Here is a 19877-nt window from a genome sequence, read left to right as displayed (position 1 = left end):
AATAAATTATTTTATATTTTTTTCTATAATTTTTATTACTATTGATATATAATAACTATTGTATACACTATTAAAGTGTCTGTTTTATTATTATTACAATTGTATATATAATTTAAGTAAATTAAAAAAAATTTTTTTAAATGTTTGATAATTATTATTTTTTTTAAAAAAAATAAATGATTGAATAATTGAAAACAATTAATATATCCAAACATTAAAATTATTAATTATTATTACAGTATAATAAAAATTTCGGCTAAATTTTTAATTATTTTTGTAAAGTAGTAGTAGTAGTAGTAGTAGTAATTATTTTTAAAATTTTAATGTTTTATGACTTTTCATTTACAATACTTATTAACAAATTTTTTTTAAAAAATACAATTTTCACAAAATAGCTAACATTATCCTAAAATTATTCATATTTTTACAAAAATATCACTTTTTCCCATAAAATGCATTTACTTTCCGAAAAAATAATCAATTTCTCCAAAAATATCACTAATTTTCTATATATATAAAAAAATCAATTAATTTTATTTCTAATTGAATTTATAGATACTTTTATTTCATGTATTTTACTTTCTATAGATGTTTTTTTTTGTCAAATATTGAAATCAAAAAAGTGTTAAAACAAATAATCAAAAAACAAAAAAAAATAACAAAAAAAAATGATTTATATTTCACGTGAAAAACACACAAAAAATACATTATTTCTAAATGATTTAAAGTAATAATAGAAAAACAGTTTTTTTTTGTTGTTGAAAACAATTGCATAACAAAATCAATTAATTTGAATCAATCGGACAATCAATCAATCAATCAATCAATCAATCAATCAGTCAGTTATGTCATCCGAAGAAAAATCAAATGACAAAAAACAAAGAAGAAATGGTCGAAACAGTGATTCGTTTGACAGTTTTGGCGATGATTTGGCCGAATTGATCGTCAATTATCTGCCGATTACTGATCTAATCGGATACGAATCGGTATCCAAACAGTTTCAATGGTCGGGTATCCGTAGTCTCGGACATATTAAACTGACAAACAGATTACTGGATCAGTTAGCAAAACAACAACAACCGACAAACCATTGTCAATGTTGTCAGAGTTTGTCGGAAATATTTCGGAAACATTTGATGAAAAAATTGCCGCAAATTTGTTCAATTGATGTCCGAAATCTAAAGTACAGATCGGATAAGCTGTTATCGGCAGCTATAATGTCAGCAATTCTGGACAATTGGCAACAATTGTGGCCAAAACTCGGGCGCATTGATGGCTATTGTGTCCATAGTATGGCTGATCAGCAGTCAGTTGGGTTGACGGCGGCCGCGGCGGACACTGTACTACCGGTTCAACACTTGATTCGTTCACTGGATATGTCATTGAGTTATTCGACTGAACCGAAGCCATGGCTGAAACAGTTTCGCCGATTAAGACAACTAAGTGTTGACCGAATTGCCGATGTTTTCGACGTCGACAACCAACTAATGGTTACCGGATTGCATGCATTTCGATGTCAGCGACTCGATGTCGACAGGTTTCAGACGTTCATCGACGGTAACAGTCGACACCTCAAACAGCTGTCTATTGATTGTCTATCGAATATTGTCGACAACGACGACGACGACGACATGGAAGAAGTGGAAGAAGATTTTGTAAATCAATCGCTGACAGAGATATCGCGTCTGACATGTCTTCGACAACTTGCGATACAAAAGCTAAAATTGAATCAATCGATTGGCGATCCATTGGAACTGATTGCTAGAAATTGTCGCCAATTAAGACGATTGTGTCTACGAATCAGTTATCCGAAGACTGGTGACAATATTGAATCATTTGTCCAGACATTCGCTGGTATTAAACAAATGAATCAATTGAGACGATTGGAAATGCAGACAATCGGCGACAATCAAAACCAAATGATGGACATTGTATTAGCCGAACACCAGTTAACCGATGATATGAAATCACGGCTGCAGCTGATCGGCAATTGTTGGCCACTGATGACCGACTTGCGATTTGTTGGTAAACTATTTGGATTGATAGCCAATCGGCAGTTCTTTGTCGATATCCATCAAACCATTCCGCGTATTCAGTCGCTATCCGTCAACAGTTGTTTGTTTAGTCAGGTTATCGATGGCCAGTCGGTTTGGTCCGGTTTAGTACAGTTGCCAGCATTGAAACGACTGGTCATCTATGGCCCGGTGCTCGACGACAACGGCAATCTGATTGGCCGTCAAGTCAAGGCAGCCATTGATAAACACGGGTCAAACTTGCAGTACGTATGGATAGCCACCAGACATACCTATTGGACACAAATTAAGTCGATTGTCCAGAAACTACTGTTTCGTATGCCTTACCATTCCGTACGGGTCATACAATTTGGTTCAATTGATTAACAAAAATTTAATTTAGTTTTTTGTTTGTTTAAATTTGAAATATTTTATATTTTTTTGGTATCTATAGTTAAATATGTATTTATTAATTTATTTTTAATGATATGTTTTATGTGTTTTTTTTTATTTTCACTATTATTTATTAATTATAAGTTTTATTTTTATTAAAAAATATTTTCCAAACAAAAAACCAAAATAAAAAGGGTTTAATATAAGTTATTATACTGTATATAATATATACTATATATTATTTATTAAAAAAATTATATCAATTAGACAAAATTTGTTTTTATTTATTAAATTTTAATTATAATTTTTTTTTTAATTGATAGCATGAAATCATAAATTTTTTTACATATTTTCAATATATATATTGAATATATATACTATTATTACTATGCTAGTATTAACGTAATATAATTTATATAAAATAATGAATTATTTTTAAAAATAATACTAAAATTACAATTAAAAAAAATATTTTTATTTAAATATACATTACATTACAAAATATATTAAATAATAGTATTCAATAAAAACAATTATAAAAAAATCGGGTTATTATAGCTATAAAACAATTAAAACAACGTCTGGTTATGGCAGTGACAAAATAGTGACAATCAATCATCCATTCATACATCCCATTCCCCACACCAACTGGTCTCAGTAGGCCTGAGTCGACTGTGATATCCAATGTTCGTTACGATGATATAGACTAGTATTGATTGTCGACGACATCGTCGATACCAATGTTTCGACATTTGATTGCGATCTCAATACCCGACACTTGTTATGCGTTTGAATCAATTGGTAGACATGAGATTCATTGAGACAATTATGAAACTCGTTGGCCGGTATACCCACTCCATGGACGGCACGGAAAACCGTTTTACGTAAATTGTAAAATATGGTCAAAACTCGTCGATCGCTTAAACTTGTTATCATATTTTTGATTCCCTGTATGTGTTTGTTTGTAAATAATAAATAATATAATAATTAAATTAAATATTAAAATTAAATCATGTTTAGTATACTTTTTTTTTTTAAAAAAATGATACCGTATTTGTTCACAATTAACACACATTGTTGCGATAATTTAAAAATTTATACATTTATTACACCCCCACTATATTTATTACATCCCCACTATATTTATAGACCCCCACTATATTTATACAGCCCCATTACATTTTTAATAAATGTAATATATATAGTATAATAATTATATATACTGTATATATATATATAAAATGTATAATAATTTATATAAAAGTCAATATATTTAGAAAATTGCCCCTTAAAGGGGTACTCACATTTAACCCCCACCCCTCCCTCACCCCCCAGTGTTTATGTAAACTAAAATACAATAGTTTTTTTTCAATAAAAATAATATAAAATAATTTTCAAATACCAATGCAAATGTTGAATCAGCTCTGAACATGTGTTCGCCATCTAAGACAACGGCAATCTTTGACGACAACTCATTACTATCGGGCAGTTGTTTATTGATCTTGAGTTTCATGTATTCAATTGACGGGAAAAATACACTTCGATCGGGTTTGACGTATAGGAATGGATAGCCATCGGGTGTCGACTTCATCACTATATAGACCTTAGGTCTGGCCATTTGATATAACAATATCATTACCGATGTGGCGATACCGGCAACTATACCGTATTCAAGGCCTAGTATTAGACAAACAAAAAATGTCGATACATAGGGCAGTACATCAACTTTGTTGGTCTTCCATATCAGGAACGGATCCAATGGTCTCAACATGAATATGACAGCCGTAATGATAATAGTGGCCAACACTGTCTGCGGTATATACTGGAAATACGGAGCCAATGTACTCAACGCCAACAGTACTAGACTGCCGGTGATTACCCCTCCAAACGGTGTCCGTACGCCACTGTTGTGGTTGACTGCCGATCGTGAAAAACTGCCGGTTGCGGCAAATGCACCGAAACACGACCCCAGGATATTACACATACCGATGGCTATCATTTCCTGAGTTGCGTCCAATTTGTTGGTATTGAACGCTTTGGCTACGGCTACCGATTCCATTAGACCCAACAGTGCCACTACAAACACACCCGTTCCCAGATCCGAAAATATTTGGCCAAATTCAATATCGGCGCTAATAGTAGTAGTAGTAGTGTTGTTGTTGTTGACCATCGGCTGCTGCTGCTGTTGAATGGAAAACGGCGGCAACTGAAACGGCGGTAGTCCTGTCCGTATTTGGCCAGTCATTGTAATGCGATGTTGTTGTCCGCCGTCAACATCAATATCCGATTGGTAGTACAGGGCGGCTATAAAACCGCCAACAATAACAACAATGGCATTACGGGCGGTAACAGTCATAACCCATAGGCCGTTCAGAAAAGTGTACCAATTTTCCCGATGTTTACTACTACTACTGCTACTACTTGTGTTTTTCTTCGGCGAATTTCGGGTATCTTTGAATCGGAAATCTTTGGCCAATTGTATTGGTATTAGGAACAGTAGGGACAGGCAGCCCATCAGTGTGTCCCACCAGTTAATATCGGCGGTAGTCATACTATGGAAAAACTTGTACATTGTATCCGGGAAACGACTGGCCGAGTAGTGCATACCGAACAATAGTTTCAATTGAGAGGCGGCTATAGTGATGGCAGCGGCCGATGAAAACGATGATATTACCGGATAGCTAATAAAGTCGACAATAAACCCCAGGTTTAGTATACCGAACAACAGTTGTATACAACCGGCCATAAAGGCCAAGATTATTGAATACTCGATACCGCCGCTCATTACGTACGGCGCTATAATAATGGCCATTATCGATGTCGGCCCTACGGCTACGTCCTTACAGCTGCCGAGCAGGGCATAGATAAAACAGCCCATAAACGACGTATACAGGCCGTACTGAGCGGGCAAACCGGCCAAAACGGCCAGTGCCAGCCCCTGCGGTACTATTGTAAACGCTACCGACAGGCCGGCAATGATGTCACCTTTGAGATCGGCCAGCGAATACCGGGGCAACCAATCGATAAACGGTAGCCGACGGCGCAGTTTTTCGCGGGTAAAGTATCGCTGACCAAACCAAACGCAACATTCATTCAGAGTCATGTCATCCGATTCTTCCAGACGTAAGGTAAAGCCTATCAATCAACAAAAAATAAATGATTGGATCAGTTAGATGATAGGGATTAGTTAGATGATAGGGATTAGTTAGATGATAGGGATCAGTTAGATGATAGGGATCAGTTAGATGATAGGGATCAGTTAGATATTGGGATCAGTTAGATATTGGGATCAGTTAGATGATAGGGATCAGTTAGATATTGGGATCAGTTAGATGATAGGGATCAGTTAGATGATAGGGATTAGTTAGATGATAGGGATTAGTTAGATGATAGGGATCAGTTAGATGATAGAGATCAGTTAGATATTGGGATCAGTTAGATGATAGGGATCAGTTAGATATTGGGATCAGTTAGATGATAGGGATCAGTTAGATAGGGATCAGTTAAATATAGGGATCAGTTAAATATAGGGATCAGTTAGATATTGGGATCAGTTAGATATAGGGATCAGTTGGTTATTAGAGACCAGTTGTATGTTTATAATAAGTAATTAGTTACCACTTTCGGTGATATCGTCGTGTTTTTCATTGTTTTCATTATTATCACTATCGATGGTATGATATTCACGAATATTTTTGAACTTTGGCTGATAATCATTGCCTAAAAGTTTTTCATAATTGTGTCTATGATTTGTTGATTTATCACTCATTTTATTATTATTATTATTATTAATACAACAACAAAAAAACAATAATTGTTAAATCAATTAACTATATTAATAATATATATATAAATAATTACTATATAATAATTGTAAATAAATTAAGTATATAATTTTTAATTAATTAGCTAATATAAAAACACAATTTTAAAAAATAATAATAATAATAATATTAAACTAAAAAATTTTTAATGAAAATTTTTTGTTTGTTGCTATCATATAATGTTTTTTAGTGATAGCATTATTTTTCAATTATCACTACATATTTATTATAATTATTAATCATTTTTTTTATATATATTAAATAAAAACTTGAATAAAACTGCACATTAAAATTAAGTAATTTAAAAACAAAATGTTGTTCAATGTTTTTATATTCAAAAAAAAAAAAAATTAAATAGTTTAATATATGAATATATATATACCAATATATAGTTTAATATTATTATTACTACTACAGTATTATAGCAACAATTATTATTTAACTATTAATAAATATTTACAACTAATTTATTTTTATCACATATTTATTAATAGCAAATGTCGTGTTTTTTTTTTGGTTTTGTTGGACTAAAAAAAACTTATGATTGAATTATATGAATGAATGAATAAGACATATGAATCTATTATTATTATTATTATTATTATTATTATTATTGAATGTTTCAGTAAATTATTTAGTAATAGATATATATATATATTTATTTTGAGTGAAACATAAAAATATTTATTGTCAATAAATTTCCTATCAATTAATGGTTCAAAAGTCAAGTAAAATATTAGTACAAAATAGATAAATATATATTTATTATTATTATTAAATATTACTATACTATTGATATAAATTTTTATAAACTTTTATAACTCTATTAATATATCGGAATATATCGGACTATATAATGTAAAAAGTTATCATTAATTTAGTGGCAAATTATCTATTGATTATACTAGTGACTGTACACTGTTTTTTGTTGTTGTTGTTAATATGACCAAGGCCATAATCATTTATTTAATCAATTATAAACTATAATTATTAATGGTATTTTATTAGTCAATGATTATTATAGATAGTACAGTATTATTATTATTATTATTATTATTATTGAGGCATATTTAAATATTTACAATAATATAATGTATTTATTAACTTTATGTGTGTATGTGGTTGTATGTATGTGTATGTGTATGTGTATGTTTATGTGTATGTTTATGTGTATGTGTATGTGTATGTGTATGTGTATGTGTATGTGTATGTGTATGTGTATGTGTATGTGTATGTGTATGTGTATGTGTATGTGTATGTGTATGTGTATGTGTATGTGTATGTGTATGTGTATGTGTATGTGTATGTGTATGTGGTTGTATGTATGTGTATGTGTATGTGTATGTGTATGTGTATATGAGTGAGTGAGTGTTTATTTAATTATTTGATTATTATTAAATTGATGAGATATTAAAATTAAGATAGATTAAAAAATATTTTTAAAATGTAAACAAAATTAATAATAATTTTGTTTTTTATAGATAATATATAAATTATATATTAATTTATATTAATATACAGCTTAATAAAAGTAATAATTATATAATTTGTAAGTGCATTAAAGTTTATATTTAAAAAAAAAAAATTATTTAATTATTTAATAAGTTATTTATTTTCAAACCCCTATCAATGATAATAATAATTAAAAAAAAATCCAACAACAACAACAAAATTTGATATTAGTTATCATAAATAAATGTTTGTTTTAATTAATTTATTTGTTTGTTTGTTTTGTATAAGTAATTATTTGAAAAAAATTTCTTAATTACAGGTACATTAAAAATACCAATATTTGTATTAATATATTGTCTAAAGTAATTAAAACTTTTTTTTAAAAAAAAAATTATTTATTTATCAATAAGTTATATCCCAGTACATTTATAACATTATTGGGTATTTCCAAATGGGGGAAGGGGGGGAGTTAATAATAAAAATAATACTATATTATTATTATAAAATTGATGATAAATTAACAAATTTATATATATATATATATATATTAACAAACATAAATTTATACACTATATACATAAAAATTCAAAAATTATTTTTAAATCTGATAACTTATAAAAATTAATATCGTATTAATAAAGTATTTAAAAAAAACTTTTAATAATATAAAAACCACTAAAAATGATATAATTGTATATACAGTACAATATATAAATTTATATACTGTATATAAACATAAAATGATAATTTAAAAAAACTTGTAATTATAATTAAATTAAAAGTTAACAAAAATAACTTTATTTAATATTAAAAGTTATAATAATTTTAAAATATTTTAGTTTAGTTTATAAATTATTTATAGATTTATAGGTAAAATAAATCCAGTTTCGGTTTTGAAATTCTTCAAATTATTATTAAAAATCAATTTTATTACTATTTTATTAACTAATAATTAATTAATTAATTAGTTGTAGAAATTTTTGTATTATTTTCAATTATCGTAATATTTTTTTTATAGTTGTTTTATTATTATTTGTGCAATTTTACATTAACAACAAAATTACATACAAAAATAAATAATTTAAAAATATTTGTTTTTTACATATAAACATTTGATTTGTAATTACCGTTGTTGCGCACATAATTTGGCATGGAAGGTAATGCGATAAGTGGCAGGTTTCGTGGTAATTGGTTCCCCTGGAATTTGCTAGATTTAGGGGCACAAAATCCCAGCCATGTTATAAGTTTTTATTATGTGTCAAATTCATGCCACTCATAATTTTTTATCATTATTTAATGCGATTATTAATGCGAATTAAATTTATTATATATTTGATTATTAATTTTATAGTATTGATCGATCATTTATTAATTATAGATCGATCCTATAATATTAAATTATTTATTTATTTATTGATTGATCATATATTTAATTAATTATAACTAAATTTAGATATTTACTGTAAAACACTTATAGTAGTGTAGATACCAGTTATCACATTTACTGCCATTCGGTTATTTTAGTTATCGCATTATCTTCCAGGGTATGGCAGGTTTAGTGGTAATTAGTTCCATACCTTTATGACACTTTTAATTAATTTTTAAAATTGATATGGCAAGTTATGTGGTTAAAAACGGTAATATGAATTGATATATAATATAATAATAATTATTGACAAAAAAAAATTTATAATACTATACATTGTATTAAAAATGATATAATACTGTATATCTATATATATATATATAAATTAATGAGATATGATTACTACCGGTACTACTACTACAGTGGAAATGTATGTATCGGTGCCAATGCTATGACCTGATGAACGGTTTTGTTGTCGGGTCGGCCGCCATCAACACCACCACCGCCGCCGCCACCACCACTTCGGGTCTTACGTATCACCCAATCGATGCCATTGTTCTGGTCAGACATCTGGCAAATGGCGAACAATGTATTGTCGACACCGATAGCCGCCGCGTCGTTGTCGGCTGCGATGAGTAGACGTTCGGGTCGGACACCGCCGAACACTGAGACGGCACTGTCTTTTGTTAGACAAACATTCAATTGATTATTCACATCGTTGTCGTCGTCCTCAGCATCGCTGATCAAAAAACTAATGGCAAACAAGTGTATCAATTGTGAGATTTTTTCCGAATCGTTACGACAATCGGGACATTCAAGTAGCTGTCGCTGTGACCATAAGTCACGTTCGTATTGACGGGTGTGGCGACAAACGGTCGCAACGTATGGACAGACCATGCATTTGAGTAAAACAAACTGATCGGTCGGAAACACTGATTTTGGCCGTATGTCCAGTATTTTGGCTCTAATGACAAACAGTTGGTCGACATCGTCATCGGGAGTTAACAACAGATCCTTGATTTTGATACACCGATCCATGGATTGATAAGCTATCATATCTGTTGGTATCGGCGGTAATCGACACCATTCCTGTCGCATACGATCCAAAACTTCTTCAATTGTCTTCACATTGTATTTATAGTCGTCGTCGCCGTCTGTGCGTTCAATTCGGGGATACAATTGCTCGACCAGTTGCTGACGATATAGTGCCTGAACGTGTCGATAGCCCAGCGCTAGTAATTCATTAATTACTGGCAAATCGGATACCAATTGACAAACAGTACGATTAGTTGATGCTGTTGTTGTTGTTGTTGTTATCTGTTTCGGAGTCTTCGGTGTAGAGTGTCGGACACCACTACCACTACCACTACCACCACCACCGCCACCAACAACAACGTGACCTACTTTTTGTCGACGATATCGCAACCGATTAGTAGAGATTGTGGTGTCCATTACTTCATCATATGATAGTTCTTGTTGTTGTTGTTGTTGTTGTTGTTGTTGATTATAATCACCAGTTCTTTCTCGTTGTTTGATTACTTTCATCAGCTGACGACCCAAAACACTTAGTCTGGACACTTTGCGTATGCCTTTCCCGTAGTGACGACCCGATCGGAGATGTAGTTTCACTTGTCGCTGGTCATCAACGGATCTGAAAACTTCGACATTGAATATAATGACCAAATCGTCGCCATTCAATAGTGTCAGACTTTCGGCACAGTTATAGTGATCGTTGTGCTGATTGGAGCTATTCTTCCAGATGTTTACGTAAACTAGTCGACGGGCGTCCAGACCGCCGCCCGATAGTACGGCATCAGTGTTTAGCCTATGAAAACGATTGCTGGCCACCGGTTGTTGTTGTTGCTGCTGCTGCTGATCACCATCGGTAATACCGCCGCCGCAATTGAGTTGTTGGATATCAGCGCTGCCGTACTGGTTGTGTACGTTGACATCGGGTCGAGTGCCGTCCGATACTGTCAATTGGATACTCTGTTTCATCACTTGTGAGGCTATGACACGACAGGCAAAGTCTACGTAACGAATGCTAATTGAATTACTGTTGTTGTTGTTAGATGTGGTGTCCGTTGAGGTGGTCACAGCCGCCGCCGCCTCCGTCGTCGTCGTCGCCGATGACGGATCTATCAACAGCTTATCCAAACGATTTCGGGCAATGAATGTCTGGGCAAACCATTCTTCCAGTAGTTTGGCGACCAATTTGTCCGACTGGTAGGCCGTATGAGTATTCGCAGCAAAAATATTGAAATTGTTGGTCACTGTTGTTGTTGTTGTTGTGGTCGGAGGTTCGTAATCGTACGTAAAGGCATAAAATTGGGCAAAATTTCGCCGCTCGTTGACCACAAAATCCTTGACCAAAAAAAAATTGGTATTAGTTGGACAAGTAGTTTACCGAAAAATGATTGACCGATCGATCGATACATACTTTACTGGCCGACGACGATGACGAGCTGACAATTGAAATATCGGTCAATCGGATAATGTTTTTGACGCCAATATTAGTATAAGCGGTAATATTGTTGATAACAACAGTGACCGGTACGGCTACCGACGGATCCATTATATGTACTTTACGATGAAGTTCATTGTGACCGTTGACCGCATCGATAATACCGTAGACATTGAACTCGTTGTCGCTCAGTTCACTGTCGGTGGCCGTCCGTACAGTGGCCAACAATTGCCGTAAACTTGTAAACTTTTTGGCGACGGTGACATCGGCACCGCCACTGCGGCAACCAGTGATTGTGGCCAACTGTGTCTCGTACCGATTGGCCCATAACTCGTCCAGTGGCCACTTGTTGTTGTTGACCGCCGCCGCCGCCGCCGATATGTTGTTTGCGGTCATTGTTTGCAATCAAATCAGTCAATAGTTATGTTGTGTTTCACTAATAATAATAATAATAATGTTTTTAATTATTATTTGTTTTGATTTTTTTTTTTTTAAACACTTAATGTATAATAAAAATAATGTTATGTTTGTATATATACAGTATATTTTTGAATTACAAGTCGATCGCTGATTGGCTAACAAATAAAATATATACACAAATATACTGTACACTGTAATAACAGTATCACAAAAAAAAAACTATACATTTAATTATGTTTTTTTTTTAAATTTTAATAATTAATTTTAAAAAATAAATAATAATTAATAATTAATTAATACTTAATTTAGAAATTAATTAAATAAATAAATTGATAATTATTAATAAAATTAATTAATTAATTCAACAAAATTATGTGCTTAAAATTTTTTTTTAACTAATATATTACTTAAATACTTTAGGTTTTATTTTAATTTTTTAAAACTTGTTTGTTTAGTAAAGTTTTTATAATTAACGTAATTCAAAAATTGTAATTTTTTTTATTAAATTATCGATATATATATTTTAAATATTTTGTTAGTAGATATTATTTGTTTTCTTTTTTTTTTTGAATAGTAATAAAATTAATTATAAATATGATATTAATTGCAATGTATTGAATAATAATTTAGGGGTAAAAAATATAATATAAATTAAAATAATGTACTAATAATAATAATAATAATAATAATAATAATTATTATTATTATTATTATAATAAATAAAAACTAATTATTCAATTTATTATATCATATTAAGTTATATTTTTGTGAAAAGTTTCTTAAACTATTTTTTTTGTATGTATACCTAAATTAATAACAATTTGTTAACTAAAATTATTAACTAATTAATTAAACTGGAAGTCAATTAATTTGCAATTTTATAAATTTAAACACAAAAAAAACAAAAAACTTATAGTTAATTACTAATTAAATAATTAATTTTTAAAAAAAAAATAGTAATTTGTATTTTATTGTAAAACAATTGTATTTGGTTTGATAGACAAAAAAAATTTTTATTTTTAAATTTTATTTATCAATTATTTTAGTTTTCAATGAGATATTAATTTTTAATTTTTTTTGAGACTATCATATAGTAGTGGAAGGTATCGATTGACACATCATATCATATAAATACTATATATATATATAAGTGGTAAACATCTTCTTCTTCATCATCTACTTCTTCAGACTTCAGTTTTTTTTAAACTGAAATCAATCAATCAATCTTCAGTCCAATACTCTTCAGTAGACTCGTCATAACCATCATCTTCTTCTTCTTCCTCCTCATCATCATTCCAGTACTCATCGGTGTCCTCTTCTTCTTCATCGCCCGATTCGTGTCCACTGTCTTCTACTGGCTGTTCAACCAATGCTGTTGTTGTGGATGTCATATCCATCGCCGTCGCCGATGATGTTGACGGCGATATCATCATCGCATCCGACGTTTGCTGAACCAGTAGTTTGGACTTAGGTTTGGCGTATCGTTGAGTCCATCGGCGAGCGGTCTCATTGAATCGTTTGCGATTACGTTTGTATTGGTCGGCGGCCCGCGAATTGAACGGATCGTCAGCGTTGGGCTCCGATAGTAACAACTGTATGGTTAGCAGGACTTTGGGTACGGTTAGTGCACACGACCACTGAGACCCTAATGTGTCCAAACAGATACATCCGCCGTAGAATGTAATGTTCGGATGATAGATACGGGTAGCGAATCGGATGACTGGCGGCTTAAACGGATAGTTATCGGGAAAATCTACCGTCAAATTGAATACACCGTTTTCGTAGGGCGTATCGCTGGGACCGTCAATAGTGGCCGTCCATCTGAACAGGTTATCGTCTACGGGTTCGGCTGAACAGCCGGGCGTCGGATTTGTTTGCAATTCATGTAATTCGTGTTGTATTCGTCTCAATGCCATTGATATACCACTACTATTATAACTACCTGTACTACTGACCACTGATTTTGTATATTATCTAACTGTCACTGGATGTAGTTGTAGGCCATTCACCGATTGATTTGTTTGTTTGACTATAAATTAGGTTATGAATGACAGTTGAAAAACATATACTAATTAAATATATTAATAATACAATAATTGATTTTTTAAAATTCACGCAATTATTTATCACAAAAATTATTTGAAATTTTTTTTAACAGAAACTATTGTATAATACTAACAATAAATTCAATGTCTATTTAAAGTTATATATCTATATACCGAGACTATTGTTATTTGCAATCATTTATAATTAGTTATTATTTGAAATATTATTTTGATTTAAAATTTAATATTGTTTTTATTATTTATAACTTTATAATTGATTGAACAATGATTTTAGAAATAGATTACATAACTGTGCCATTAATATGTCTAGCAATTTGCATATATATAATATACAGTTCCTGTTGTCTATCGGTACAAAAAGCCAGACAACTGTATTGTAGTCAACGGACACCAGCCGATGATATCAATAGCCAAAAAAAACTGTTTATCTATCAGTATTTGATTACAATATATGTAGCACCGGGTGGTGTATTCAATCAGACTAACTGTCTATATCTGGATCTCTATACGAGAAATCAGATACTAATGGTATCGTTGACTATACCGGGCGTGGATATCGATACCGGTAACGGTATATCGCATGTAATGTTGAACAAGACTACCGGTTTAAAGCCTATAACCTTTGTCCGGGCCATTCACGATAGCCGCACGTGTGCTAACCGTTTCTATCTGCAGGGCATACGTGTAACTGATCAACAATTTGGTTATTCAGTAAACTATTTGGTCGACCAATACATCCGATTAGAGCCGTTGCAGACAGCAGTCAAACATTCAATAGTCAGACCACGTGTTGACCTATTATGGACTCAATTGATGAGACCATTGTTCTGGCATTCAGATAGATGTCCAACAAAATTGATGGCAACGTATGTGTTATTATTATTTAAAAAAATATCTAAAAATGATAATATATTTTTTAATATATTTGTTTTTCTTTACATTTATTTATATATAAAGTCCCGTTCAATATCCGACTTACGGTTTTCTAGTACTACCAATGCTTACACTAACCGAGCGATTGATGTTTCAATCATATCTGTTATCACTATTGTATTTCTATAATAATCTCTTAGCAAACTTGTTGTCCACATTACCATTGTTTGACAATATATGTCTGTTTAAACTGTCGGTACCAGTGGCCAGTTGTCTGGCATTTAATTCGACTAATTTTATAGCCTATTTCTATCGGTCGGCCCTAAAGTCCAATCACCGATCAAATGATATTTCACAATCGTTTCGCCAGAAACTATGTTCACTGTTAAAGTCGATGTTTAGTCTATATCTACCGGTGATGTCGATTATCTTACTATTATATCCATTGAAGTTTGACAGCAGTTCATCGGTACTCATGAATCGGCGATTATTTGTCGACAACCAATCATCGGATGAATCAATTGTCAATTTGCTGTACTATATGTCTAGTCTAGTCCTGTGTCTGACATTGTGGCCACTGATCGCCGGTTTATTTCGTTGTCTATATCTATGTCTCGTTGGTTGTCCACAATCGGAACGTTTCGACGATTTAGTGGACAATTCAATAAATTTGAACGAAATGTCTATTGAAAAGACCGAAACGTATACCAAATCAGGACTTAATGACTATTACAACAAACAGAGTAAATGTTTTGTTTTTTTGTTGAAAATTATATTTGTTTTTATATATGTATTAATTTTATTTTTATTTTCTCTCTCTCTCTTTCTATTAATAGAAACAAACAAATAAAACTATTTTCACACTTAGACTTGAGATAAATTATATATAAATTATTTATATTATAGTCATAACATTCAAACTATTTCAATATATATATATATATATTAATTTTTTTCTTATCAATACTATACTAATGTTTTAATTATTAGCTAAATATATTATTTATTAAGATTTATTAATATTTTTGTGTTAATATTTTATTTTTCTATTTGAAATGATTACTCATATAAAATAAATGTTATTTTAGTTATTATTATTCATAAAATGATTGCAATTTTTGTTGAATCTATATATTAAAAATTAAAAACTATTTTATATATTTATTAAAAAATTTTGTTCAATGAAATTGTAGTACTGTTAATGTTAGAATTATTTAATAATAATTATTTTTAATAAATAGTTTTTTTGTTGATATTATTGAACAAATATTTACAGTATATTAGAAAAAATGATAATTATTTTTGAAATAAAACAGATATAAGTTTTCAGTTATTTATGATTTATTTATTTATTGATTTTCAATAGATATATCAAAAAAAATTTATAAAATAGCTAAATATTTTTTAATTATTACTTTCATAACTAAATATATTAAAATAATAAATCGATTTTATAATATCTATGTTATTAAATTATTAAGTTTAATTATTTAATAATAATAAAGAAAAATAAATAATAGTTAATTATGATTTATTTTATTGAAAATAATGAAATTAAATCAATTGATAACAACAATATCGTCTATAAAGATATATTCAAAAATAATAGCAATTGTATAGTTTGGGCACATTTTGTTGATACTATCCAACAAAACGGGTAAATTATATTTTATTTTAAAAATTTTTATTAATAGATACAGTTATATATAAGTTAACTGATAATAATTATAAATTATATATATATAATATTTACTAATAAATTACTAAACAATTACCGGTAATTATTATATACTGTATATATATTAACTAAATAGATGGTCTAAACTAGAGTTACACACCAACCAGCATTGGCCGGACAGTTATCAGGCATACTATGCCGGCTTAATTGAAGGCTATCTAACCCATCAATTGATTACTGATCACTATTTTAACAAATTGGACGGTTATTTTACCGCCGATGATGATGAATACAAGCAAAAACTTCAGGATTTTGTTGAGAAAAATATCAAATTTATGACAACTATGTTGACTACGGCTAACAACCCTTACTGGCATTGTGTTGGACTAGTACTGTATCAGCTAACTGGCCTCCAGGATGGCTACAATTGGGCCATCAATGGTAGTGGTGGTGGTGGTGGTGGTGATGGTGATGGTAGCAACAAATCAGTACTACTAGAGGTCCGCATAGATATCAAACCCATGGATAAGGTTTTCCTATTGAATCTGATACCCGATTTGGATGTACTCGAAGAAGTATTTGATAAACAATCCCGCGATCGACTACTGTTAGGCGAAGGCCATCACTGTTCGGCAATTGTCAAACCGTTGGCCGACGGTTCCGATCTATTGGTCGGCCATAATATGTGGTCGACCTATCACTCGATGTTACGTGTAATCAAAAAATATGATTTCGGCTATCATTTAGATCGGGAAACAACTAATGAGCCACTGATTCCCGGCTCATGTATGTCGATGTCCTCATATCCCGGTGCTGTCCTATCGTGCGACGACTTTTATATACTATCGTCGGGACTGGTAGTCCTGGAAACGACATTCGAAATACTTAACAACCGTAAACTATGGTCGGGAGTCAGACCCGATTCAACGGTTCCCGAGTTTATACGTGTATTGGTAGCCAACCGATTGGCCAGATCTGGTAGTGAATGGTCGGAATTGTTTGGCCGGTATAATAGCGGTACTTATAACAGTCAGTTTATGATTGTCGACTACAATCGCTATCGATGTGGCCTCAGACCCGACCAATTACCCGATGATGTATTGTGGATAACGGAACAGTTACCCGATATGATGCACTCGGAAGATATGACCGAAATGTTACGTCGGGATCATTACTGGTCATCGTATAATATACCGTATTTTGAGGATATCTATCGCCGAGCCGGTTACCCTGAATTGGTCGAAAAATATGGCCAATATTTTAGCCGCACTAATAGTCCAAGAGCTCGGATATTCAGACGCGACCACTGCCTGGTCCGAGATATCCAATCAATGATGCGATTGATGCGATCAAACAGTTCACCAACAGATCCATTGTCCCGATATCCTGGCTGTCGACCACCATATTCGGCTGATCTGGCAATTGCCGGCCGCAATGATCTTAACGATCCCGACGGTTACTACAGTATACCTGTGCTGGGGTTTAGACCGCGCGGTGCTATCGATGCAAAAATAACTTCAAGTAAATTAATTGAAACTAATAGGATGTTTGCTGTTAGCGGACCAACCAATCAATCGCTACCGACATTTCAATGGTCGACAACATCGGTAAAAGGGATCCGACATAGAGGACAACCCGATAAATGGGATTTCCAACCCGTTTATGTCGATTGGTTGCTATAATTTTTGTTGTTATTGTTGTTGTTATGTATTTTAAAATTTTTATTTAAATAAATGATTAATTTATAAATTTAAAAAAAACCAGTTGAAAATGCTAGAAAGCATTTCCATACGAACATACGAAATCATAATTAAAAATTAAATTCAGTATGATAAAATTAAATCAACTATAGTCATGTGGGGGTATCAAATGATTCAGTATTACAAAAAAATAAACTACCATTTTTCAACAATTTCCTGAAAAATTTAACTTAAAAAAGAAAAAATTAAAAAAATTTATTTACATTTTAAAATTATTGATAATATTTTCAGTTATATATAATATACAGTATATATATATTTTTAGTATGCATACTATTGTAAAATAATTTTTAAGTTTAATTTGATTACATAATAAAAACTATGGAAATAGATAGGTACTAAAAATAGTTAACAAAATTAATTTTACTAATTAAATAATACGGTTTTATACTAGTATTAACTTGTAAAAGTTAATTAATAATTTGTATTTAAAAAAATACAATTAGTATCAGTGTCATTTTACTGTTCATTAATTATATTTATCTATTTATATATATATATATATATATATAATAATAATAATAATAATAATAATAATAATAATAATAATAATAAAAATATAGAAAATAAAAAAACTAATTATTTTGCTAACTATTATTTCTACTGGTACAAATAAGTAATTTTATATAAATAATTAATTTCTACACTAGAAAAAATACATTAATATTAATAAACAATATTCATACATAAATAAACTGTAGAAATAATATTTAACTATAAATTTTTAATAAAGCATATTATTTTATCAACAAAAAATAAAATAATACATTATATTTATAACATATATATATAAACAGCAATTCAATTGTAGTTTTGTATCTGTAGGTAGTGTTTGTTAGGAAAAAAATAGTTTTATTATTAATATATTTAACAAAAAATTGAAATCAAAAAAAAAACAAAAAATAATACAAAATATTATAATGAAGATCAAAATTATTTACATTTTATTATTGATAATATTTTCAGTTTACATATGTATGCATTCAATTGATTACTTGCGATACCCTATAACCACTTCAATGTATTTCAATAAATCCGATACATTTGATGCCAAATCTATGCCATCGATAACCATATGTCTTGAGGAACAGGAGCTAAAAATATTGTTGAATAATAGTCAACTACTTGAGCCCAATTTACAATGTCGTATAACTGGAACAATTGAGAAACCGTGCGATCAGTTTACTGGTGGTGATAGCTTGCGCTATATCTATACGGTTAGGCTATGTTTGACGCTAATGTACCAGGGTAATAGCAATATTACCATTTATGATCAACTAAATGCTATTATGTCAAATACTCAAATATTAATAGTTATAGATTATGAGAAGCCATTGAAACTAGCATTGAATCAATTGAATGAACCGACACATTTTCAACAGCATATGAATGATATTAAACTAACTAATAAACTATATGTTTATAAATTATATTTACGATTACAACAATACCTACCGTTTCCCTATCAGACTGATTGCATTAACTATGATAACAATAGCATCGATGGCGACAAACAATCAACTGATGGACGACTAATACTTCAACCAAAATCCCGAACTGAATGCATGT

The 19877-nt window shown here is 30.8% G+C and overlaps 4 protein-coding genes across 4 annotated transcripts; 1 reads left to right on the top strand and 3 right to left on the bottom strand.

Annotated features, from left to right (window-relative positions):
- Nucleotides 1–2879: 2879 nt before the first annotated feature.
- Nucleotides 2880–6179, bottom strand: LOC128954279 (sodium-independent sulfate anion transporter-like). The gene is made up of 3 exons (XM_054299856.1): nt 6024–6179; nt 3808–5540; nt 2880–3353 (listed from the first exon to the last, which is right to left on the bottom strand). Exons 1-3 carry the CDS (start codon nt 6172–6174, stop codon nt 3060–3062), a joined length of 2178 nt encoding a protein of 725 aa, XP_054155831.1. The 5' UTR covers nt 6175–6179; the 3' UTR covers nt 2880–3059.
- Nucleotides 6180–9450: 3271 nt separating this feature from the next.
- LOC128954238 (uncharacterized) lies at nt 9451–11943 on the bottom strand. The gene is made up of 2 exons (XM_054299814.1): nt 11488–11943; nt 9451–11411 (listed from the first exon to the last, which is right to left on the bottom strand). Exons 1-2 carry the CDS (start codon nt 11905–11907, stop codon nt 9465–9467), a joined length of 2367 nt encoding a protein of 788 aa, XP_054155789.1. The 5' UTR covers nt 11908–11943; the 3' UTR covers nt 9451–9464.
- Nucleotides 11944–13063: 1120 nt separating this feature from the next.
- LOC128954282 (ubiquitin-conjugating enzyme E2 D4-like) lies at nt 13064–13987 on the bottom strand. The gene has a single exon (XM_054299859.1). The coding sequence runs from the start codon at nt 13845–13847 to the stop codon at nt 13152–13154; it is 696 nt and encodes a 231-aa protein (XP_054155834.1). The 5' UTR covers nt 13848–13987; the 3' UTR covers nt 13064–13151.
- Nucleotides 13988–14334: 347 nt separating this feature from the next.
- On the top strand, nt 14335–18230 carry LOC128954330 (putative phospholipase B-like 2). Its single transcript, XM_054299906.1, has 4 exons — nt 14335–14863; nt 14955–15572; nt 16429–16527; nt 16685–18230. Exons 1-4 carry the CDS (start codon nt 14523–14525, stop codon nt 18228–18230), a joined length of 2604 nt encoding a protein of 867 aa, XP_054155881.1. The 5' UTR covers nt 14335–14522.
- Nucleotides 18231–19877: the final 1647 nt, after the last annotated feature.

The sequence above is a fragment of the Oppia nitens genome, unplaced genomic scaffold (genome assembly GCF_028296485.1).
Source record: "Oppia nitens isolate AA-2021 unplaced genomic scaffold, nextdenovo-longstitch-racon4-pilon3 scaffold26_pilon_pilon_pilon, whole genome shotgun sequence".
Taxonomy (NCBI): Eukaryota; Metazoa; Arthropoda; class Arachnida; order Sarcoptiformes; family Oppiidae; genus Oppia; species Oppia nitens.
This window is presented reverse-complemented; position numbering and strand designations above follow the sequence as displayed.